A 25,290-nucleotide genomic window follows, 5' to 3' on the forward strand; every position below is an offset into this window, starting at 1 on the left:
AGCTCCACGCGGCTCCTTTCTTCCCGGAGCTCCACACGGCTCCTTTCCTCCCAGATCTCCACATGGCTCCTTTCCTCCCGGAGCTCCACGCGGCTCCTTTCGTCATAGAGCTCCACGCGGCTCCTTTCCTCACAGAGCTCCACACGGCTCCTTTCCTCATGGAGCTCCACACGGCTCCTTTCCTCCCGGAGCTCCGTGCGGCTCCTTTCCTCACAGAGCTCCACACGGCTCCTTTCCTCCCGGAGCTCCACACGGCTCCTTTCCTCATAGAGCTCCGCGCGGCTCCTTTCCTCATGGAGCTCCACGCGGCTCCTTTCCTCACAGAGCTCCACACGGCTCCTTTCCTCATGGAGCTCCACACGGCTCCTTTCCTCCCGGAGCTCCACACGGCTCCTTTCCTCACAGAGCTCCGCGCGGCTCCTTTCCTCACAGAGCTCCGCGCGGCTCCTTTCCTCACAGAGCTCCACACGGCTCCTTTCCTCACAGAGCTCCACATGGCTCCTTTCCTCCCGGAGCTCCGCACGGCTCCTTTCCTCACAGAGCTCCACATGGCTCCTTTCCTCCCGGAGCTCCACGCGGCTCCTTTCCTCACAGAGCTCCACACGGCTCCTTTCCTCACAGAGCTCCACGCGGCTCCTTTCCTCATGGAGCTCCACACGGCTCCTTTCCTCCCGGAGCTCCACGCGGCTCCTTTCCTCACAGAGCTCCACATGGCTCCTTTCCTCCCGGAGCTCCACACGGCTCCTTTCCTCACAGAGCTCCACGCGGCTCCTTTCCTCACAGAGCTCCACGCGGCTCCTTTCCTCATGGAGCTCCACACGGCTCCTTTCCTCCCGGAGCTCCGCGCACCTCCTTTCTTCCCGGAACTCCGCGTGGCTCCCGTGGGGCTCGTGGCCCAGGGTAGCGGGAGCGCCGCTGCCCGGGGACTGCCAGGCCCTTCGCAGGGGAAGGGGTGAAGGTTGAGGAGCCAGCGCGCCGCGAGCCTGAAATCCTGAAATCCCTGTTCTCCGGCTGCCGGAGCCGTATGCAAAAGGTGTCGGTGGGTTTGGCCCTCGCAGTGCGCGCTGCTGCTCGTGCTTAGCTGTTAGTGGCAGTGGTGTCAATAGCACCAGCACTAAGTGCCGTCGTTCACAAAAGGCTCTGGCTGCAGTGCGGCCTGTCGGTGATGCACGGCAGGCATTTCTGTGGTAAAAACACGTTGCCAGCCAGAACGGTTCCTATGGGTATCTTTTAGTAAGTGGGTATTGCTGTGGGTTGTTGGGCTCTGCAAGGAGCTCATTCTTAATCTTCTTCTTAAATTATTTTTTTAATAATATATTCGTTGCTGACTTGTTTCTTGAAAGAGAGATTTGAGCAGTGGTGACTGCAGCCTGGCCAGTGTGGGTACTCTGCTGGTGAGTATAGCTCACAGATTTGCAAAGGCATTGCAAAGTAATTGCTAGGGTCCTGAAAATCAGCTTTCCAGTATTTCCAAAGATGAAAAAGTACATAACATGTAACAGCAAAATCGTTTAGAAAGAACTCCCACTGCAGAGAATTCCATGGATTTAGCCCAAAGAAGGAGTTTGCAAAGGAGATCTGTAAGCTGCGCGGGGCCCGGTGCTTCCACCCACGTCAGCCTTGCTGGTTTGCAAGGCTTTGTCTGGATTTAGTCAGAAAGGAGGATTTGAGGAAACTTGCCTGCATGCGAGTCCATTTATGAAGAGCAGCAGCTGCTTCGCGCTGGGGCAGGGGGAGGGTTTGGAGGGTGGAAGGGGCTCCAGGGTTCGCCGGGGGTTCGTGTGCCCCTCGTCCTCGCCGCATGCAGGAGGACACCGAGCGCGTCCTGGCCGCCCTGCCGAGGCCTCGCTCTCCATCCTCGTCACTGGTGAGGGCTCTTCAGCAGGTACCTGTAAAATACGAAGCCTTTGCTCCAAACAAGCTCTTGGCACGATCTCCCGTGCGCCGTGTTGTGCCACCACCGAACCCCCGTGGCCTGGGAGCAGCCCCCAAGGTAACGTGTTAGGTAGCGTTTGCAGCCGGGTCCAGCAGCACCTTCGTGCCGTGAGGTTTGAGTTGTGTTATCAGCGCCGGCGGCCGGAGGAGGCTGTGACCGAGGACCCTGCGGAGCGCTGGGTGACATCCTGATGGAGAGGGGGACGGAGGCGTCCTCGGGAGGCACCCGGAGCGGAGGAACGGGGCTCACCCGGCAGAGCCACGATAACTGTCACCTGCGTGGAAAGGGGGCACGGTGGATGTGGCCTGAAGGTGGCTTTCCGCATTGTCCTTCTTTTGTGGAGCTGCATATGGGTGTTTGTGTGTGTCTGTGCGTACGTATCTGTAGTTACATGTGGGAGCTTGCTATTCTTCATTTAACCAAAGAGTGAAAACTAATTTTCTGTACTAATTTTCTGACCTCCTTCTAGGACAATTTATTAATCTAACGGAATAGCAACGAGGTGACTACGTTTCCGCGCTCTCCGTTATTAACTTAAACCTAATTTTGCAGAAGGCAACGATGCTGCCAGATTTTAAATTGCTGTTTCTATTTAAAAAAGTAAAGAAAAGTCTCGATATGAGAGGGTCTGCGGCCGCCCCCTCCTTCCCATGTCCTTTGGATACCCACGGAAAGGGACGTGTGCGCCTTCCGTCCTGGTGACAATCCAGCGTTCACCCGTCTCCGTGCTGTGATCTTCTCGCTGTAGCTTTGGCCCTTGGTGTTGCTTCCGTTGTGACAGAGCGTGGGAGCAGGGTGGGCAGCAGAACGCGTGGGGTTTGCGCACGTCGCCTCCTGCCGCAGCTGACCCCAACTCGTGGCCGGGCCCCGGAGAGCAGCTCTCTTGTTCCTTCCAGGTATGAGGCGTTCTTCATCCCGTCCCAAAATGAACCGCTACCGTTACCCACGTCTCCTGGAAAATCAGCAAATGCAATTTTCTAGGAGCCAAACTGATCTTCCATGGGACTTGTTCAACACAGAGTCACAATGTGATGGCTTGTCTCCTCTAAAGAAAAGCATGGAATTTGTCCCTTTTAATTAAGAATCTGTGTAAATCTTCTGCTTAAAAACAGAGAATAGGAGACAGTTTTATGCTTCACACTCAGCAAGGCCCTTGCTGTGCTAAGCAGCTCTCCAGATGTTCCCTGTCACTGCTGCCCTTTTGGTTTCTTTATTAGTTATGGGCCAGGACCTGTTTGGCTTTGGTTTGGCTTCCAATGCCTGGAACAGCCAAGGGGCAGCAGCGCAGAGCCCCGCTCCGCTTGCCCGCGGCGCCTCGGAGGTGGCCCCGGGCTAGAACCCAGCTCCACAGACCCTCAGTGCTCTTCATAGAGCGCCTGTCCTGCTCAATAAACAAGCAAACAAATCCCGATGCATCTTATTGTGAAATTTCCCTGGTTTCCAAATGAGAAGTCAATGAGCTATTAGAGTGTTCCAGGCGAGGGAGCGCTCGGAGAATTGCGCGGGGATGTGCCATAAATCATCGTTATCTGGTGGAAGCGCTTTGGTGCTGGATGCCGAGCGGAGCTCCAGGCAGTCACTGCCCCTTTCCCAGCTCCCGGCGTTTTCGGGGGGCCATGGAGGAGGGGGTAGAGCCGGAGTCAGCCTGGGTTTGGCAGCCCTGGGTTCAGCTGGCAGCAAACGGCCCTGAGGAGACACGGAGTGTGACCTTGATGAGAGCGATGGGGACGGAGCCGTGGGCTGCAGGCAGTCTGAGTGGTGTGGAAATATTGATTTTTTTTTAATTGTTCGATTCCTCTTTTGTTGCGGAAAGCAGCCTTCCTTTCTCCCTTGGAACGGGTGTTACCTCCCGCAGCGCGTGGCCGGTCCAGGGCACGTGGGTCCCAGCCTGGGCTTGGCCAACCGCTCGGGTAAGGAAGGGAGCAGGAGCAGCAATCGGCGTTAACTGTGCTGACAGGAGCGGGAGGAGGAAAATTCCTCCTCATTAGTGTTGAATAGTGGGAGAGTGTGCCCTGGTGCAGGTGTTTTGTGTTTCCTCACTACCCACCTGGCATGTGGCGGTCTCTCCTGCCGGGGACCTTTCTCACCAGCAGAAGGGCTGCATTTCTGTGCAATATTTAGTTTATATCCAATGCTGTGCGTTCTGACCTGCTTAACCCTAACGATGAGGTTCTTAGTGTTTTTTCCATTCTTTTCCAAGTGGTTTTTGAGCTGTACCCCATTTTCTTTCTCTGGTTTCAGCAGCAGTCCTCCAGGAGACATCAGCGGCTCTGTAGCAATGCGTTAGATGCGAAGCGTTCGCAGTGACCTTCACAGCCGAGCCGTGGTTTCCCTCCAGCATCGCGCGGTGGGTTTCATTCCGATGCCCTGGCTGGCTTGCAGGGAGGTGGCCGCCCGCAGCTGGAGCTCGGCATTCCCCGCGTTCCCCAAGTGTGACAAGGTCCGTGCTGGAGGGCTCGGATCCGGCGTCTCCTGTAGGACGGGCGATGCCAGCCGGGCCGGCCCCGGGCGACTCCTCCTCGTGAGCCGGGTAGCGCATGGTGTGTTCCCCTGCTTCGTCCCTTCCGGCTCTTCCTGGCAATGTGCGTAGGATTCTGCCACGGTTTAAAGCTTCTTGCTGGTGCTTTTTTTTGAAAGTGAATTGTGCTAAGGTAGCTGGTTTATTTTGGGATGAGCCGGATCCACTTAGCTAAATGCAGGTCTTGGCTGGGGTGTTTGGATCGCGCTGCTGCTGCAGAGCACAGAGCAGAGCAGAGAAGCAGCCGGGCGCTGTTAGCAGAACACAAGGGCAGCGCCGGGGCCGCGAGGGAGGGCCGCGAGGCCGTGTCCTTCCACCGAAGGAATTAGAAGATACAGAGCTAGAGACAGCGATGTGAGAGCAAGCAAGACACACACTGTGCAAATGGTGCACCTCCTTGCCAGTCTTTTTGAATAACAAGTATGTTAATGAAGCCTCCTGATTTCATTAGAATATCACAGCATTAACTTGAAATGCATCAAAACGGTGACACTTCTCTGTTGCAAAGCAGCGCTGGTGTTAGAGCTCCTGGACGTGGCAGCGGGCAGCGTTTGCCCACCCCACGGAGGGTTCCCGGGTGGGCACGTGTCTGCCGGCAGCGTGCGGGGATGTGGGGCAGTGTGTGGGGACGTGGGGCAGCGCCGTGGGCGGCTCTGCCCGTGCGTCCCTGCGCCCGCAGCCTGGGGAGCGCAGCGGGGCTCGCAGCATCCCGCTCACATCGGCATTCCCTGGGGAAAACCATGCTCTCTCCTTCCCTGTTTCCATGGTCTCCCCTCCCGTCTTTTAGCTGTGTTTTCTAGCAAACCATGAGGGAAACAGAGGGCTCTCCCGGGTCTCCCTGCCGCTCAGACGACTCTCCCAGGCAGCGCGGGCAGGTGGCACTGGGCAGATCCATGACCTCCGCTGGGCATTGGAGATCCGTGGGCAGATCCATGACCTCCGCTGGGCATTGGAGATCCGTGGGCAGATCTGTGACCCTCATTGGGCATTGGAGATCCGTGGGCAGATCCATGACCTCCGCTGGGCATTGGAGATCCATGGGCAGATCCGTGACCCCTGTTGGGCACTGGAGATCCGTGGGCAGATCCATGATCTCCGTTGGGTATTGGAGATCCATGGGCAGATCCATGACCCCCATTGGGCATTGGAGATCCATGGGCAGATCCATGACCTCCATTGGGCATTGGAGATCCATGGGCAGATCCGTGACCCCCATTGGGCATTGGAGATCCATGGGCAGATCCGTGACCTCCATTGGGCATTGGAGATCCGTGGGCAGATCCATGACCTCCGTTGGGCATTGGAGATCTGTGGGCAGATCCATGACCTCCGTTGGGCACTGGAGATCCGTGGGCAGATCCGTGACCCCTGTTGGGCACTGGAGATCCGTGGGCAGATCCATGATCTCCGTTGGGTATTGGAGATCCATGGGCAGATCCATGACCCCCATTGGGCATTGGAGATCCATGGGCAGATCCATGACCTCCGTTGGGCATTGGAGATCCATGGGCAGATCTGTGAGCCCCATTGGGCACTGGAGATCCATGGGCAGATCCGTGAGCCCCATTGGGCACTGGAGATCCATGGGCAGATCCGTGACCCCCGTTGGGCACTGGAGATCCATGGGCAGATCCGTGAGCCCAGCCTTCCCCGCGTGCGCCGGGGCAGCCGCCGGGGCCGCACGGGGCGTCCTGCTTTGGGTGGGCAGCGCTCCGCGCCGTGTCCTCAGCCGGGGCTGGGAACCCTTTGAGCTTCCCTGGAATGTCTTCCTTGGTGAAGAGAAGCCAGTTCGTTTGGCCAGTCTGTGCTCACGCACAGCAGCAACACTGCGTGTAGCTAAATTCTAGGTTTTTATTATGATAATAACTTGCCCGCTGAGACCTTATCTTTCTCTTTCAAATAAGGATGGTAAATATTATTTCAAATAAATATTCACAGTTAAGAAAATAATTTCACATCTTCCTGATGCTTGACATTTTCCTTTATTATTTCATCTGTTCTGTCTTACGCTAATATCATCCAGTGCAAAGAAACTGGGTGCAGGGCTGTGCTGACCTGCGTGTGATGCCCACCTCTTAATAAGCAGTGGGTGAGTATTGCTACCGGGTAATTTTTCAATTGATATTGAGTTAAATTCGAGCTGTTCTTCACGTGGGTTGCTGAGGAAGCAGGTGTCACTGGTGGGATCTTGCATGTTTCTCGGGTCATGGTTCCTGTGAAGCTGGCTCTGGGTTTGCCCTTAGTGTTTGTTTTAGGGTGGTCTCTTAGAGAGAGGCCTGTGACTTCAGCCAGCGAGGCTCCATTCAGGGACGTGTCTATGACAGGAGAACAAAACCGTGTGTTCCCACCTCTTAATGACAACTGCATCCAAAGGCAGCCGCAGGGACCACCTACCACAGACCAGAGTCCTGGAAAACAACTTGGGAAGGAGCCTGGCAGCATCTTATATAAGACCTTTATATAAGAACCTTATGGAGATGTATTTTCTCCTGCTGTTCTGGAGAGGATCTAAAATCCCCTTTGCGTACTGTGCTTTCCCCTTGGATTTCTCGAGCGTGTTTTGAGTAAGAAACGTTGCTGGAAATGGGTTCCCAAAGCGGTGTGTTTTCTCAAGCACAGCTCAGCTGTGGGAAGCTGGGACTCTCACTCACTTGCCATGGCTGCTGCTGTCTCCAGGCGGTTCCTCCCTGCTCGGAATACTTGGGTTGTGTTTCCCTTCTTGAATACGGTTTACTGAGGGAGCCTTGGCTCTCATCTCATCTTGGTGAAAACAGGAATCCTTAGTTTTGTCTGTTTTGTCTTACTGCTGGGACAGAATTTTGGCAAGCAAATGTAGGCAGATGATTATCATGGAAAGATACTGGGATGAATAAATATATATATGTATACGGGTTTTTTTTGGCTACAGAGCATTCTACCAGGGGAACCTTAGTTAGGGAAAGGGTGACCTGTAGAGATTGCGTGGGCGCTGGTGCCCCCGGTAGGAAGCCGGCCGTGCCCGGTGCCAGCGCATGGTGCTTGCCTTTCCACCATCCCTCTTGGCTTGCACGGCTGCAGTGGAAATCATTTGGTCTTGAAATCCATTAGACAACGGCTTCTAAATCATGATAGATCTCTTGATCATTCTCTTTAATTACAGTTTTAATGAAAGCATCTGCCTGTTTCTTGCACACATAAGAGTGTGGAGATGGAGGTCTTAAGTTGCCTGGCTCGGGGAAGAAATTGCCCTCACGTCTGGATTGCTGGAAGCTCTGGTGCAGCGGGGCAGGCTCGGTGAGCGCAGGCCGGGACGGCGCGAGCGCGGCGCCTTCGCGCACTCCTCATTCTGGCCTCGCTGCCGGGAGCAGTGCTGGGCACCAGGGCTGGAACACGAGCAATGCTTGCGCTTTCCATACTGTGGATTCGCCCTGGTTGAATGCTTACATCTCTGATTTCTCTATTAGTTTATTTTTCAGGAAGAATCCTGCCATCCGGACTCATAACAGCCAGGAAGAGAGATCTCTTTGGGTAAAACAGTCACCGCTTTGCTCCTAGGGAAGCTGCTTCCAAGGTCTTTGTGCATAGGTGGGCACAGGGGTAACCGTGTCCGTGGTCCCGCAGCAGCCGCCGAGCTTTCCTTGCCCGCTGCCTCGCTCCATAAAACTCAGCAGCAAAAGTCATCGCGCTGGGAGGAGCGGGGAGCTCGGGAACGCGGCACGCACACGGACAGGAGCCCCGATGAGCCGGCACCGCTCCCCCGCGCGCTGTCCCCTGTCCCTGGTTGCTCCGGAGCGGAGGATGGGAATATCCCTCCCTGCCCTCCGCACCTGTTCTCCAGAAAAACACAAGTAACTCCTTGGAAGACGATTCCTATCTCATGCTTCCCTGCCAAATGAGCATTCCAGCAATGTGGCTGAACTTCAGGGATTCTGGCAAGTATGGGCCAAGTTTGTTCACCCCTAGACGGAGAGCTTGGACAGGGTTGCTGTGCCTGCTAGGATGTGTGCAGTAACTCCGTGCACAGTGCACGTGCTGACACCGAGGAAGGGGTTTTATTTTAGAAGTGATCCCATTCATAAAGCACTCTACAAATTAGTAAAACAAGTTCTGACATATATTCAGCTGAACTAAATATAAATTACAAACGATGTTGTTCAATAATGCATTAAGATCTTTTGTCCCACGAGACAAAATGAATTTTAAAAAGAAAAGCTTTGGTTTTAAGAGTGTGAATCAATGCCCATGAAGCTCAGTCATGGGTAACTTCACCGGGTTCAAGATTAGGCCTGTGCTCCACGTATTTTTCAGTATGAATATATTAAAATAAATCAGGTGGCCCCTGTTCTTGGGGAGTACTACTGTTGTAGGCTTCTTAAATCCCAATAGGAAGGAGGGGGCCCAACCCCGCGCCTGGGCTCGGGCGACACGCGCCGCAGCTCCAGTCCATCCCACTGTTGGCCTGCTCTCCGCATGGATTCGTTCCCATCCGTGCCCTGTGTAACACAGGGATGATAAACGGGAGGTCTGTTAAGGCATAGATTAAGCATTATAAAAAATAGATTTCCCCGAAAAATCTATCCTTTAAAGTAGAGCTTGAACTCTGGCAATTTATCTGTTCCCTGTGCTAAGGTCTGTTTTGGCCCCAGGCGAGTGGGCTGGGGAGCGCGCGGAGCGATCCGTGTGCGCGGAGCGCCGTGGGAATGGAGAGCTTCATGGGAGCACCGGGGGGAACGCCGGCCGCTCCTCAGGAAACGCCGGAGAACTGCAGGCTGCAAAGGGCTGGCTCCTGTCAGCTGGTGGTGTTGCAGGTCACTGCAGCCGCTGCTTTGCCTATTTACAGCCCTGTATTGGCCTTTGGAGTGGCAGTTTGTGAGTAACGCATGGGATGTGAGTCCTGGTTTCACCCGTCCGGGTTGGGGAACACTGCATTTATTATTTACGGTTAGATTGGAATTGGGAATTTTAAAGAAGAGAAACCTGTGAAGTTAGCGAATGGGATTCATGTAATTAAAGATTGCTTTTTTATTTACCTGTCATCATCGCATTTGCTTTGGCGTCCTGGTGTGCCCCGGGGACCCGTGTCCAGTGGAATGCTGGGCTGCTGGTCAGATAGGGATGCAGGAATCCCGCTCTCTTCTGCGGGTGTTTAAGGGTGGCGGTGCCAGGTGGACATCCCACATAACCCCGGCGGGCCCCGTCCCCCTTCCCGGGGGCGCTCGTCCTTGCGAAGCCCCTGTTGTTGCTCCGTCGAGGCGCAGGTTGCTGGTGCTTGCAGGTGACAGCAGGATGGATCCGTGCATGGAGATGGAGCGAGGCCCTCAAAACGCCTGGTCAGGCTTCCTGGGCTCCACCAGCGCTCCGAAGCTTCATAGGAAAGGACAGGTTTATCCTCCCCTTCTCAGGACTGTCGTGCAATAAAATTTGCCTCAGCTTCATCACAAAATGCGCAGAGCACGTGTGGGGTGCCTAGGGTCTATACGGCTCTTTCTCCAGTGTTATCCCAGAGCAGGCTGTTTTCTGTTCATATTGAAAGCTCATGCAGGATTATGACATTAAACCAAATCCTTGGAGTTTATTTGACGTTTGTATTCCAAATCAATCTATTGCAAAGATTGCTTTTTTATGAACATGAAGTACTAAAAAGCACTAATATTTATTCCTTAAAGGTTATGATTGCCTTAAATCATTCAAGCTTATTTGAGGAGCAGAAGATATAATTAAATGAAGCAGTTGAACTTTGGTCTGCACTTATGAAATAACTAAAATATGTATGTGCTTGACTGAAATAGGGTGGGAGCTGTGAGCCAGCTGCTTGCATCGCGTTGGAAGCCGCACAGTGATTTTTTGTGTTTGTGAATATGGATGTAAATCCGTCTGAAAAAGCAGCTGCGAATGGTAGAGGGTCAAGTCATGTTTCAACACGCAACGTAATGTCACCACGATGAGCAGGGTGCTCTCCAAGGGCTCCGTGGGGCGCGAGGAGGTACCCGAGCGCGCGGTGCCCGCTGCGGGCGCACGGAGGGAGGCTCCGCGCTGGGGGTTGCTCCTCTGCATCTGCTCCGATTGGGCCTGGCGCACGCCGTGGTCCCCTGGACGCGTGAGGTGCAGTACGGACCGTGGGATCCGGGTGCTCTGCTTCACTCGAGTGGTTTTCTCGCCTGCATTCTGCATCAGTTTTCAGTAAACTGCAGCTTTCCTCCACCGGATCTTGCGAGGGGCACGGAACCAAACCATGGTGGCACCGGGCTAGGGGCCAGGCTAAGGAGCTTGTCCAGAAGGCAGAGACCTCTCTGTGCCCAGCCTGCTCCCTCGGGCACGTTCTTCAGCAGCCAGGGCAGGTGGGGACTAAATGGTGCTAGGCAAAGCTGGGGGCAAGCCCGAGCCTGGGGCTGCCAACACACGCAAAGGTGGCCGAGGAGGAGCCCGCTCTCGGAACCCGCTCTCGGAACCCGCTCTCGGAACCAGCTCTCGGAACCAGCTCTCGGAGCCCGCTCTCGGAGCCCGCTCTCGGAACCCGCGGTGTTTCTGCCTTGGTTGTTGTCTTTAAGGAGGCCATTCCGGGTAGCCAGGTGCAACCAGCCGGCCAATCCGGGTACTCCCCATCCCAGCCTGTGCCCGTGTAGCAGTGAAGCGTTGGGCATCGCGCACCTTGCCCAGAGCATGGGGCCCAGCAGAGCAAGGAGCCCTTGGTCTATCTCTGCTGGCTCTGGAAGTGGTGGGATGTGGGAGTAGGAGAAGCCAGGGAACACCAGCCCGGTTCTGCAAAACGCCATCGAAGAATTCATTGTGTAGCAATGTGTATCTAGGGTGCGTTATAAATCCCAGTTTAAGGAAGGGTCCCCATCTGTATGGGAGTCAGAATTTTGCTGTAGTCGTATCCTCATCCAAGTGCCTGTACTTGACACATGTCTACATCTGTCGGCAGAGCGGGGTGGGCTGTTTTGGATGCTCTGCCGCATGCAGATCGCTCCGTATAATTAGAGGCGCCTCACACTCAAATGTCAGAAGCTTTGTGAAAATCAGTGGTTCCTCAGAGCTTCCTCAGCTCCAAAGAGCCCATCAAAATTGAGACTTTTGCCAGGGGATTTGACAGAAGCAGAAGGGAAAAGAGCCACTGCTGCCCGAGGCCTGAACAGCAGCTGGAGCAGAAGGTGGTTCAGTGTCCTGGAGATGCCCAGAGCGCCTCCAGGTGCGGTGCTGGCTGCAGAAGGCTGCTCAGCCAGCGGCACACTGCCCTGCTCCTGCGAGGGCTCCATTGACCGCTCCTCCTTCAAAGGAAACGTGGCTTAGAGCTATCACAGTGCACCAAAGGCACATCCTTGCTCAAGCTGCTGGTGGCCTCTAGCAGGAATTTCTCTTTTTTGGTCTAATAGCTAAAAAGGAGGAGAAATAACGAAGTGCTTCCTGCCATGGTGTTTTCCTGGCGCGGGTTGCCCGAGCTGCCCGGTGCGTCCCGCGGGCCGTGGCGCGGCGACGCGGGGAGCAGCGCGGCGGTGCAGGGTGAGGGCGCTGGGGAGGGCGCGCGGGGCCTGGAGGACCGCGAAGCTCCTCGCTGCTGCCCTGTGCCCCGCTGCGCTGGACCCTGCGTCCTTGCTCCGCTTTCCCGCTCCCCTGCGCGCCCAGGGCCCCTTGGTCACAAAAGCGCTCGCTTCTCTTTCCGGTGCTCCCTGCGGAGCCCGTCCTGCTCGGCCTTGTGTGAGACCTGGGTAACCGTCGCCTGCCGGTCACGTCGTAGCTAAGGGGGATATCCAGCTGTGCTTGATTCCCATGGGAAATACCCCGCTGGGCGGGATCCGCCAAGGCAGCGCTGCTGAGGGCCCCGCGCATGCAGCGAGCGTGGCCGCGTGCGGCGGCTCAGCCCCAGGGCCACCCCAGCTCCCCTGGGGCCACCCTAGCTCCCCCAGGGCCACCCCAGCTCCGCCGAGGCCACCCCAGCCCCCTGGGGCCACCCCAGCCCCCCTGGGACCACCCCAGGTCCCACAGGGGCCACCCCAGCTCCCCCAAGGCCGCAGGGAAGCTCGAAGCTCGGGGTTGCTCTGATGGCGCTGTTGCGTCTTGAACAGAAACAACGCAGTATTTTCCTATATTCCGGGTAGTGTGGATTTATTATGTTGCTGTAGAAGAAGTGAGTAGCAAGTAGCAGTTTAATGCGTGGATCCCCCCAGCTGGTTGGCAGTAATAATCCTTTTCACCTTTTCCACATGGAAAAATTGCGGAGTATCAAAAAGGCAAAGGGAAAGGCAAAGGCAAAGAGGAGCAGCTGTGCACGGGTCTGCGGGAGGCTCCTGCTCGCAGGGAATGGCTGCCGAGGCTGCGGCCCGGCCTGCCGGCGGCTGCGCCGCACTGGGCCGCGATCGGGGCCTGCTGGGCTCCCGCTTCCTGAAACGCGAGAGAAAATGCATTTAAAATTAATAAATCATCCTTCACCTACTCACGTCTTTAAGCTCCGCTGGCTAATGGCAAGCTGATTTCATGAAATGCATTATTTAACATGCAGTGAACTTAAAATCCTGATCCCAACTTCAAATGCCTCCTACTGTTTTTTTTTGAAGATAGCTATTGTTTTTCACAAAGCTTTGCTTTCCCTGCATAGTTCTTTAGCCATTTTAATCCTTTATAACTTTCTGATTCCATAAAACCTTATTACTCTAACAAGATTTATTATGTTTGCGTTTCTGGGCTCTCTTACTGGTGCAAGTCGCTTTTGCTATAGCCCAGGTTTCTACGGTTGGGTTGCAGCCCATTTCTACAGTTTTATGCATTGGAACAATTTCTACAATTACCGGTTACCTGAACACATTTTGTCCTAGCGAGACAACAGCCCCCTGCCCTCGCCGGGCTGGGGGACGAGGGGGTGCAGGGAGAAGACGTCACCAGGACAGAACGTCAGAGCTGAGTCCAGAGGTGACGATGAGGATTCTCATGTTGGAGTGTGCTTGGTAACCTGCTTTGGAAGGTGAGACGGGACAATCAAAGTTTGTACAATACGAGGGAGCTGCTGAAATAAAGAGTGGAGGCTCCAGCACTGATCCGTGTTACTCCTGATGCCGGGAGGTGCGGATGGCAGCTCCCGGGGTTCAGCGAGCCGAGAGCGCAGCGAGGGCCGCGGTGTGAACGGTGCGTGGGGAGCAGCAGCGCTGCGGGCCCGTCCCGGAGCAGGGATCGCCGCGGGAGACGGCGCTCCGGAACGCACGCGCAGGCCACCGAGCCTCCATCCCTGAGGAGGGGACGGGAAACGTGTCCCTCATGTCCACGGGAGGTCTCAGCGCCCCGGCTCGCGGCTAAGGAGAGGCTGATGCTCAACTGACCTCCAATTTGGCAACAGCCCCAACTCGCTAGGACTAAGTGGCCTGGTTTCATTCACGTAGTTTTGGCAACAGACCTGGATGACTAATTTATCATAAATAATGTATTTGATCAATTTAGCAGTTTTCTCTTTTGTGACTTGCCTGTGGGCAGGCCGTGGTTTGCTTGGATAAAGCTCTTGTTTTAACTGATTTGCAAAATATTTTCTGTGAGTGAGTGAGATGGGACACAAATAGTTTGTGTTGAGTAGTTTATAGCAGCAACTGGAGGTGCCTTACTTGGTGCTTAATGAGAAAACTGATGTGATTGTATGTATGTTCTCAGTCTGTTAATAAATCCTTGTAAATTCTTGTTCTGGGAGACTGCATATTAATTAATTTAAATTTCCAACTAGGATTATTTGCTGAGATTCAGTACCTCTGTGGATATACTGGCCAGATGAGTAATTCAAATAAAACAAACACAAAGCCTATTGCTTTATGCTTAGATATCTAGAGAGAAATGTTTTAATTTACTCCAGTACTTTTAGCAGCAGGGGAAAAAATAGAAAAATAAAGAAAATAAAAGGGAAACCCCATGAAACCAGGCTGGAGAAAACGGTGAGTTGGTGAAGGCGTTGCTGTGCCGTGGGAAGCAGCTGACTTGCGTGTGCTTTGGCTGCAGGTTCTGCCTCCAGGATGGATGCTCACGTGAAGCCTCTGATGCCAGCTCAAGTCACCAGGGTGACTGCTCTATCTGCTCCAGCTGTGACTTTCATGGCAACCAATTTGATGGATCAGACGTTAGCAGGTGCGTTTCTGTTTCAATGTGCTCTTTTATCCCCGAAGCATATGCTACGTATTCGTCTGCTTCCAACTCAAGCGTCGTTCTCCGTAGTACACAGTAAAGGGGGACCCTTCAAAATCATCTTGGATTTTCTGGATTTTGCTTTAGCTGGTTAGGAGCGTGTTCAGACGGTCTCAGATCCCGTTTGCTGCCTGGCCATGGGCGGTCGATGAAGCGAAGGCGGTTTGTGGGCGCCCCTCGGCCCCGCGCGCCGGCGTGTTGGCGAGCGCCGCGGCGGTAGCGCGGTTGTCTCCGGGCTGGGTGCTCCACGAAGCCTCGGAGGATGCTTCGTGCTGTGCTGCGTGATGAAGCTGTTTTACTCACTACCATCTCCGTGCGTTGTACTGAAAGGAGGGGAAACGCTATTCCCAAAGGCTGGAAAGAGTCTGATGGCTTCATTTAGATTCCCATTTACACGTTGCAAACCACGACTAGAAAGAGATCGGTTTTTGATGGAGAATTGTGAGTGTCTTCCCTCATTAGAGGACGTCCTCACCGCGACGCCGTGGTTGTTGGAGGAGCAGAGCCCTGCGCGCAGAGGGGCAGCATCGGGCGCAGCCGCCCATGCACGTGCCAGCGTGCAGGGACAGGCACACGTAATGAATAATTCTGGGCGTTATCAAGAATTAATGGGCTGTAGCAGCCATGTGCTTTGTCTGATCTCTTCTGCCTACGGAATGTCAGCATTCTGGAGATGCTGGATGGTCCCATATTAGGCACGGATGCTCTAGTTCTGTATTTGCTCATATACAGATTTTTTTGTATAAAGCCTGTGACTTATTCAGCTAAGCGTTTACTCTGCGTGTCCCTTGCACTCCCCACAGCTAAAGCAGAAGTTACACCAGCCCTTTCGGGGTTAGCCGTGTGGGACCAAGCCATACATAAGCTGTAGGCTCCTTTTGAGCTCGGTTTAATTGCTAGTTGTACCTATCTTGAATAATTGAATTGTAATTGAATTTTACTGAGTATTCCTTTTCTGTGTGGAAATTGCTGAAAACTTTGTAACACAGACATCTAAAATTGAAGGAATGTTTATATGCATTTCTTTGAACTTACTTCAATTTAAAGTTTCCTTTTGGGTTGCTTTTGGTAAATACCTACTGTCACCATCCACCGCAGTTACTGTGCTTAAGGACCTGCGTGTTCCTCTTTAGGATCACTAAGGATTTTAACTCGCTGTCCTGCTGAAGGCAGGTCTGATGGAGGAAATATCACTGCTGTTTAGAAACGCCGTGACAGAAAGCTGAAGTCTGTGCAGGAGCCGCACGGATACACGCTTGGTTGCTAGTTGGTATCTGAAATCGTGACTTCTAATACATTTCATATAAAATATATGCCATAATCTTCCTCTTGATAGAGGGGAAAATACAAATCCTCCCGATTTTATCCATCACGCTGAGTGATGCTTGAGGAGCACAAAGCATTTTGATAGCTATTAAATGCCCAGCATGGCATTTGGTCAATAGTTTTCCTAAAGCAAATGACGGCCAGGCTTACTGAGGTGCCGTCGTTTGGAAGAGCAATCACTAGGTTTCCACATCTATACAAGTAATGTAAATAAAATGACCATTATATTTTTGTTCCTAGCCTTTTCTTGAAAGTACACAACATATGTCTGTGCCTGTTTGTCTTGTTTGACTTGCTGCCAACTTCATTTAACAGAAAAATGGCAATTTCACTGAAGGATAGTATGGATTTTCCTTTAATGGTTTCCAGGAGATCACACTGTTTTCTAGAGGTTGCTACAAGGTGTCATTACCCCCACTGGAAAAGCAATCCAAGAGGAATCACGGCCAGGGAGAGGTAGCGGTGCTGGCGGTGCTCCGGGAGCGAGGCCGGCGCGTCGGAGCGGGGAGACCCTCTGCACAGAGATCCCGCTTGCTTCCCCAAAACCAAGCTAATAACGTTCCCTTTTTCTCTAGCCCCGAAGCAGTACATTTTGCAGTGGTGCCAGGTTGTGGTAAGGGTTCATTTTTGAACAGAAAGTCCCATCTCAAGTGGTTCTTTCTCCTTTTATGCCCTGGTAGAAGCGTGGTTGTTACCTGCTGCTCTCACAGAGCGCTGCATAATCTTATCCGTACTCAGAGCTGAGACCGTGAAGTGCCTTGAAGATCAGGGCCAGCATCTTGAACTCGCTATTTAATCAGAATGCCAAGGAAGAGCAAAGCGCTTTGGGGAAGGAGCGAAACGGGCGGCTCGGGATGCGGCCCAGCCTGAACCGGCCTTGTGGAAGCGTGTGGGAAGCTGCAAAACAGTGAAAACGGAGTGCACAGAGGAAAAGCAGCCAGAAAAACACCGCAAAGACACGCGCCTAAGCTGATGCCTTAATAACAGTAATGGAAAGCTGAAAGAAGCGGGTACGGGAGCAGCCTGTGCCAGGGGAGTCCCCCTTTCCCTGGAGCAGCCGTGGGAGCCCGAAGCCTGGACACGTGCAGGGTGCTGTGACCTACAGGGACGCTGGGGACAGCAAAAACAGCGAGTCATTGAGGCGAAGGTTCAACCTGCTTAAGCTTCCTGTGAGGATAGTGGAAGCTTGGTCTCTAAAGAGCTTTTAGGAAACTGACTTTTGCTATCCCTTGCCCATAGCTCCTTATGGAATGAATCAATCTCGCCGTGCTTGGCGTGGGCAAAACCGCCTTCACGAACGTTCGGTGGAGGTGGAAAAGCAGATGACTCCTGGCATCCCGCGTGGCTCTGGGAGTGCTGCCCGCACGGTTTAATTTAAATTCCATTTTTTCCCATTGCCCTCCACGTGCGATGGTGACGTACGTAAGGATGTCCTCCTCCGTCAGCAGCGCTCCAGTGCCGGCCGTTCCCACCCGTGGAGCAGGGACCCGAGCAGGAGCCGGAGGAGCCGTCGCGCGCTCCGTGGTGCTCCCATGTGCTCCGTTGTGCTCCCATGCTCTCCGTTGCCCTCCCGCGCGCTCCGTGGTGCTCCCACGCGCTCCGTTGTGCTGCCACCTGCTCTGTTCTGTTCCCTCATGCTCTGTTGCGCTCCTACATGCTCCGTTCTGCTCCCCACGTGCTCTGTTACCCTCCCGCGCGCTCCGTTGTGCTCCTGTGTGCTCTGTTGTGCTTCCACCTCCTCCATTGTGCTCCCGCGTGCTCCATGGTCCTCCCACGTGCTCCGTTGTGCTCCCACAAGTTCCGTTCTGCTCCCTCGCTCTCCGTTGTGCTCCCGTGCACTCCATTGTCCTCCCACGCGCTCCATTCTGCTCCCCTCATGCTCCGTTGCGCTCCCCTCACACCATCCTGAGCTCCACGGCGCTCCCGGTGCATCCCAGCCCACCTGGGTTGCTCTTCAGCTCCTGCCTTCTTCCCATTGTTCAAATGCTCAAGCATTTGTGGTGGATTTCACATGTGCCACAGTTTATTTTAAATCTAGCGATCGATATGAATGTATTTTAATAATATATATGTCATTATTAATTCAAAAATGATGCTAGCCTGGTGAACAGACCTACTATTTTTCTTGTTACTGCTGTGTGTATATGTATGTACATAAAAGCATGAAAGATCCTGGCTATTTTTTAAAACAACATGGTAAATAGACCATAAAGGAATCAAAATAGCTTTCCTTTTCCCGTAGGATTAGAGCAGTAGCTAGGGAGCAGGTTGGGGCATCAGGATTTCTCTGCCCCCGTTAGGGCTCCCTCAGGAGTGTCCCGCCGTGTCCCGCTGCTGCTCGCCGCGGTGCAGGACGGGGTTTGTCCCCAGCATTCCCATGTGGTCCATGGCAGCACCTCGGAAGCAAGGGCTGTCCCAGGAGCCCCGCGCGTGTCCGGCCGCGGAACCGTGGAGCCCCCGCGCCTGGATGCGCCGCCCGCGGGCCACGTTCCCGGCATCGCTTGGGCATCGTTTCCGGCAGTAACGCGCTGCCAACGTGGCCCTTGGTGGCGGCAGCGGGTGCTGGCTGTCCCCTCTGCCGCCGCCGCGCGCCCTTCGCGGTGCCGCCCTCCTCGCACCGCGCAGACCCCCGCTGTTCTGCTGCCTCCTCCGACCTTCCCAGCCGTTCCGGCCATGATCCCTCTAACCTTTCCTAGATAGAAATAGGCGGGAGCACTTAGTGCATTAGGAGGGAAGATAGGCTTGAACATTTGCGGTCAAACTGAAGTCAGATGCAAATTTACCGTGTTTAATCAGAGATGAATTTATCAAGTAATGCTTTGATTCTCTAGTAACAAATGTCTAGTGAAGAATGCTAAATTTAGAGATGCTTTTGATATGTGTTATCCACTCCATCCTCCGAGCTCCTTTAATGTGGAAATTAATTGATATGGTTAGTAAATCTTCTTTTTCATTACCCATAAAAATGGAGTAAGTCGTCGTCTTAGAGAAATGACATATTTTAACTTTTATGATGATGTATTCATTGGTGAAGCAGAGTAAAATTCTTGACAGGCTCCAGCATTTCCATCCATGCGGCTCCTGGTACCTACCTATCTCTGCCGCTGCAATTGGAGTGTGAATTGAGCGTTATCCTTCCAGGTGCATCTCCTACATGTGGATCACTAGCCAAGCAGTGCTTTCCAATACTCTTTTTGAAGCTACCAGCCAGGTTTTGACTATTTGGCAGAAAGGAAATTCTCCCTGTCCCCTAAGCTGGCCTGGAGGGGAGATGAACGTGTCGTGGCTCCTCCTCAGCGCAGTGCTCTCAATGGTGGGACCTGCCACTGGCCTTTTAATGCTCACTAGGCAGCAGCAAGCTGAGGGGGAAGTGGATTTCCAAGGGTTTAAGAGGTGCTGCAGGGAGATCCAGGCAAGGGATGATTTCCAGGAGGTTTGTTGGTTCTCTCAGCCGCCCCGCGAGCGCTGGTCCCGCCGGCCGGGCGCGGGGCTCGGGGCGAGACCGTGCGGCGGGGCCTGCGGTTGTGTTTGCTGCGTGCCTAAAAACGGCGTTCTGCCCTCACAGGTAACGGCAAGGAATCGAGCAGAGCCTCCTGCCCCCCGGCCTTGATCCTGCACACCGACAGGAAGCGGAAGCTGCTGCACAATGGGGACGATAAGGTCTGTCGTGGGTTTTTCTTCTTTTTGAAAACAAAAAATCATTTAAAATTTTGCCTTGCACTAATTAGAGTGAGAATAAAGGACTGCTCTTCAGTCTGGAGCTTTGCTATCAATATAGCTGGTTCCCTGCAGTCGATTTTAAAGAGCTGTTTAATCTGTCTCGATCCGTTTAATCTGTCGTGGTACTTTCTATGAGCTCTGTCCCTGCAGCATGGTAGTATTTCGAGAAGGGACTTTGGTGCCTGGTTTTCTGCCCGTGCTAACCCAGTTAATCAGCAGTTCTCGATTCTGTCGTGTGAGTGTCTGTGTGCAAAGAAGAGGTGACACAGGCCGGGGCAGAACTCATGCACTGGAAAGTCACACTGGACAAACAGAACAGTTGGGTTTGGAGGGGCCTCTGAGATGGTCTGGCGTCCAGGACCATGGCCAGTTGGGCTTTGGGTATCTCCAAGGCTGGAGGTGCCCTGCCAGCCCTGCGAGACGTGCTTTTCTTCTGCTCTCTTTGCTTTTTTACCTTTGTGTTTTTGTACTGGGAGATAGGGCTGATTGTCCCATCAGCATTGCAGCTGGGGCAGGTCTGTGGCGCCAACGTAAAGGACTGGAAAAATAGTATTGAATTTCCCAGGTTGCAGCTGCCTGAAGAGCTCTGCGTTCGGTGCACATTGCTCCGTGTACAAGGAGAATTTTTTCTCGGGCTCTTCCTTCTCAGTGTTACGGATTAAGGATGCCATGCGCTTCCTAACGAATGTTGTGTGTAGCCCTTCTTTAAGGATCAGTCATGGGGTCCTTAAGTAGAGCCGATAGGCGAGTGGAAGTGGAAAGCAGATGGTGCATGCACCTTGCAGGTGTGTGAGCTTGTATTGCTGGAGCTTAACTAGCCGTGTTCAAACGCTGAGCTGTGAATACCGTGTGAAGGAGGTCAGGCATCACGCGGGGAGGTTCCCCGCCGCCACCCTTGTGCCTTGTGCCCGCGGCGCTCGGGCTCACAAGGCGCTCCCAGATGAGGCCCTCGGCACGGGCGATGCTGTTTCCTGGCTGTGTCTGTGCTCCCGCAGCTTGGCCGCCCGCTCCCCGTTGGTTTCCGTGAGCTTTTGCGAGACGCAGCGGGTGGGAGGGTTTTCCTGGCAGCCCGTGCCCTGGCCCCGCTGCTCGGGGCTCCTCGGCGCCGGCCTCGCTGGGGCTCGGGCTCTCCCTGCACGTTTTGCTCCTGCAAGGGCGATGCACAGAGCTGCCGCGCTAGCTGAGCGAGCTCTTGGCGTGGACAGAAGCACCTCTGCTGCGCTTTCCTTGGCACTGTTGGAAGTGGGACGAGTTTTACCATTTCCAGTTTGTCTAGGTTGTTCTCAGGGGAGCTGCTTGTTCCAACAACCACTAGTGGAATAATGGCGATTTGGGTAATCCACTCCAGGTTCCAGGGAATCATTTGCATGACAATAACATCCTTACGCATTGGCTTTGTTGGCTGACTAATCTCTATCTGTTTTTCAAGGACCATGCTTTAAAGCTGCTGAGCGAGGATGACAGCGCAGCAAACGGCAACAAGCCCGTGGCGTCCACGCCGGTGCCGGGATCGCCGTGGTAAGCAATGCAGGCACCCTAACAACCCCTCCGTGGGTATGAGCGCACTGCGGTGTCCCTGCGGGGCCCTGGGGTCCCTGCCACGCTCAGCCTCTCCGTGGTCGCTGCGGGGGCTGCGCTGGGGCTCGCCGTGCTCTGCGCCTCCGCGCGCTTCTACTGCGGCTTCGCAGCGAGAATCATGGACGTAATGAAAACGGGAGGGCTCAGCGACGAGCACAGCACGAGCCAGAGCCCTGAGATTTACGGGTAAGTGGAGAGCACTGCTGAGAGCCAGAAATCGATCCCTGCAGAATGTACATGGTTAGTTTTCTTTCTAATTTTGTTACTGTGCATTCCTGCTTGCGTTCTGTGAAGCGGTGTCGTATCAGGGATTGGCCTGGCTCTTTGGGGCTCAAACCTCACACATTTTGAGGATCTAGCTTGGAAGGTGCTTGGATGGATCAAGGAGAAGATGTAAGATCTGTTAGAAGTGGTTATGTATTTTTAGGACAAGATCCTCATCCTCTTTTACTTGCTTCATTTGTTGTCTTGCAAGGCAGGTATTGATTTTGGGTTAGCGCTGTGAGAATAGGTTGTGTCCCATGACTCAGGTTTCCTGTCCAGGTTCCCGTTCAGGTAATTACACGCCGTGTAACTAAAACTCTGGTGTGATTTTGAAATCACAAACAAACAAAAGTCTTCACCTTCTGCCCCAAATGCTTCACTAGATGGACCTGGCTTTTGTCTCCTTTACCTGTATGCATTTCATGCTGGACAAAGTAATGATTTTAGTTTATAGTCAGTCACTGAAACGTGTGGGTCTTTGGTTAAAAGTCTCTGTAAATAGCAGCCGTTATTTACTGTAATTACACGGTGCCCTTTGCAGTGCAGTGTTGTAAACGCAGCCTGGTGTCGTACGGAGATCAGACGTGGTGACCTGGTGATTGACGTTACCGGCCTGGGCTGCGGACGGTGCTGTTGGTGTGGGCTGGTGCAGCGGCTGCGGGGACCCGGCGCGGGACACGGGGCCTTGTGTCTCCTTAGCGGGAACCCGGCGCGTTCGCCGCAGCGGCGCGGGGCCGCGTTGCGCTGGGGAGCTGCAACGGGGAGGATGAACGGCCATGGCAGGACACGGAGTGCTGGCCCAGGCACCCAAACCTCGTCCTTTGGCACCAGAGAGTGGTGTAGCCCTCGTGTTGGCACTCGTCCCTCCTGATGTGACAGACCCGTCTGCACTGTGACTTGCAGTGGAGCACAGAGCATGTCTGTCGGCTGCTTCAGTCATAACATACAATTTATTGAATAGGAAAGTGTTTAAAATGAAGTGTGTGACACAAATTCAGCCAAATCCTGCATTTACTTCAACCACTCTCCACCCATGGGTTGGTCCGTGCTTCTGCGGGACCCGTGGTTGGTGTGGCATCACCAAGCTGATGCTGGGGTGTCATTCTGGAGCAGGAGCAGGAAAGCTGAGTGGGGCTGGAGGTTGTGCCCCTTAAAACAAATCAGAAGGTGAGTTTCCAGCTGTCAGTGTGCTGCCAGCCCTGCTCAGGCCCGCGGGACGGTCAGCACGTAGTGCAAGAGGCAGTGGAATTCGGATAATGCCGATTCTGATCTTCCACTCCTCATCCAGAAGTGTAGGATGGGCCAATTTGGTCAATGCTGGTCTTACAAAAATAATCCTTTTTTCCAAAAGGAACGAGTCGTATGTTTTAGGATACATTTGAATTTGTGGAATGCTGGCCATTTACCTTGATATTCTGACTGTAATTATGTCTTCTATGAATTAATTACTGCTATTTCCACTACTAAGGCTGACCACCTTGGTAATGGCAGTTTAATTTGACAGCCGCGATCAATGTCTGGAACAGACGGGTGCTGAGTGTACGGGATGAAGGGGCAGTGAGTGCGTGAGGAGCGTTTCTCATCCTGCTGCCGCCAGCTCCCAGCTCACTGGAGGCTGCTGGGGTGCCAGGGAGGCGCCTGGAGCACAGAGAAAGGTGGAGGCGGCGGTTGGAGGTTTCCGCACGGAATGGGAATGGCCGTGTGGAGGGAGTGGAAGGAGCCGCAGCGCTTGTGCAGCCGTCGTGACTCTCTGCTGCCGTTGTCACTCTGTGGTGCCATTGCGACTCTGTGTGCTGCTGTCGCGACTCTGTGCTGCCGTCGTGACTCTGTGCTGCTGTCGCGACTCTGTGCTGCCGTCGCAACTGTGCGCACCGTCGCAGAGGTCCTCCTGCCCCCTGGCTTCCCGGGCTGCATCCGTCACAGCCGTCAGCAGGGCTTGACACACGGCTGAGGATCTCAACGTGTCTGCAGGGTCTGACATAGCGGGGGCAGCAGGTGCTTTCAGGAGCCTGTGGACGCGCACGTGTGCCAGGATGTGCATGGAGATGGAGGAGGAGCAAGGAGAGAGACCCAGGAGGGGACGGAGCACGAGGAGGACAGAACCGTGCAGACGGGCGGCAGCGCTCGCGTGTCCTGCGCGTTCAGAGCCCGCGGGCACCGCCTGCCCCGGCACCAGCGGCTGCGCAGCCTCTGCTCTCCCTGCTGCTGCCCCTGCCCCTGCTCCTGCCCCTACCCCTGCCTCCTCCTGCCCCTGCCTCCTCCTGCCTCTGCCTCTGCTCTGCTGCTTCTCTGGCCGTGCCGGAGCAGAGGCACCTCATGGCAGGTGGCTGATCGAGGAGCCTAGGGCAGGAGTGCCCAACCCCAAAGCATCTGTGACTTAACGTGTCTCATGGCTGCTTCCAGGCATCGAGTTAACAAATCAATCCCAAAAAAAAAAGGGGAATGCAGGAAGATCTGCCGTCATTAGCTACAGTGTAATTTGTAACTGCAGAAAAAAAATCAAGAATATTACCAAACCTTACTTACCTTCTAAAATAAATAAGATATATTAATACTATCATTTTATAGCAGTTTTATTCCTAATCTTACTTGTACTTAAGTTACAGTTTCCTAAATGGAAGAAAAGAGCTTGCCAGTATCCGCAGTTCCAGGTAATGCTCTGTGACAAAACACCACGCTTCCCCTTGGATAACCAAAACTGTTGTTTTCCCAAGGAGGGACAGGTGAGATGTTATTCTGGGAAAGGTACACTAATTTTTAATTAAATGTCAAATTGCATTAGTTGCAGAAAAAAGACAAGGCGTCACAAGGGACCCCAAAGTTTCCAGCGTGGGTAATAGCAAGCGAGCCCCGGTGGCGCCCGGTGATTAATGAGCAGCATCAGCAGTGCGTGCGCGGCCTGAGCAGCAGCAAGTGCATCAGGAGACAAGCAGGGCCAAAACACGGGTTTTGTAAATACCGATTAGAGTCTCTGTCAGGGAATAGCGTGGTCCTGCGCACGTGCGAGCACTTCATCGATCCTAAACGCGCCGGTTGCAAGTTCACCATCGGATCTGCAAGTAATTCCCCTGGTGACTCAAATTCCAGTGTGTTCATTTGCCAATGGAATACATTACAGTGAGGGACGCTTCAAAGCAGGCGTTTGCACATGGGATTGACCTCCATCCTGATTGTAAGTCTAATATTTAACAAGAGGATAAATCAGCAAAATCTGCCCTTTTCACCTCAACGCTGCGCTGCTGCTCCTCTCCTGGTGTGACTGTGACATTCATGGCCCTGGGGAGTCTCTGTTCCAAGCCGCCCTGCAGGCGGGCTCCGCTGTGCCGAGAAGGGCTGAAACACCCTGCAAGAGGCCGCGGTGGTGCCTCATGGCAGGGGTGACCTGCAGCTCGCGGCGGGGGCCACGGCAGAGCCCGGCAGCTCAGCACGGCTAGCCACGGCCTCGGGGCTTGGGAGCCGCGCTGGGGGTCCAAAGCATCCGTAACCTCGAGTCATCAGGAGGTTATTGAAGCACTTGTCATGTCCTGGTCCTTGTCACGTCCTTGGCGTCCTGGTGTCGTCTGGGCCGTGGGTTCGGGCCGGGCCGGCGCTGGGGACGTGCCGGCAGCGGACAGGACGTGTCGGAGCGCTCCGGGAAGCTGTGTTGCCGTGCGGTGCCGTTTCCCTGTTTGCAGGCTTTTCCCCAGACCAGGCTTATTTTAAAGAGCTCTGTTCCCTGCTGTGCTAATAGCAGGTAAGCGCTGCAGAACTCCTAGTAATAAGATTTGTTCCTTCCAGGTGTCTGTGTTTCAGGAGACGAGCATATTCCCATTGCGTG

At 54.0% G+C, this 25,290-nt stretch overlaps 1 protein-coding gene across 1 annotated transcript in view; it reads left to right on the plus strand.

Annotated features, from left to right (window-relative positions):
- The window catches only part of TCERG1L (transcription elongation regulator 1 like), a 71,734-nt gene that overhangs the window by 30,648 nt on the left and 15,796 nt on the right, over nt 1-25,290 (plus strand). Inside the window, exons 5-7 of the mRNA XM_088519990.1 lie at nt 14,403-14,528; nt 19,477-19,571; nt 21,061-21,149. Of these exons, the coding sequence (XP_088376116.1) occupies nt 14,403-14,528; nt 19,477-19,571; nt 21,061-21,149 (310 nt within the window). The remainder of the gene's footprint in view (nt 1-14,402; nt 14,529-19,476; nt 19,572-21,060; nt 21,150-25,290) is intronic.

The sequence above is a fragment of the Tinamus guttatus genome, unplaced genomic scaffold, assembly GCF_059628265.1.
Source record: "Tinamus guttatus ecotype Peru unplaced genomic scaffold, ASM5962826v1 Tinamus_guttatus_pri_ptg000079l, whole genome shotgun sequence".
Lineage (NCBI taxonomy): Eukaryota > Metazoa > Chordata > Aves > Tinamiformes > Tinamidae > Tinamus > Tinamus guttatus.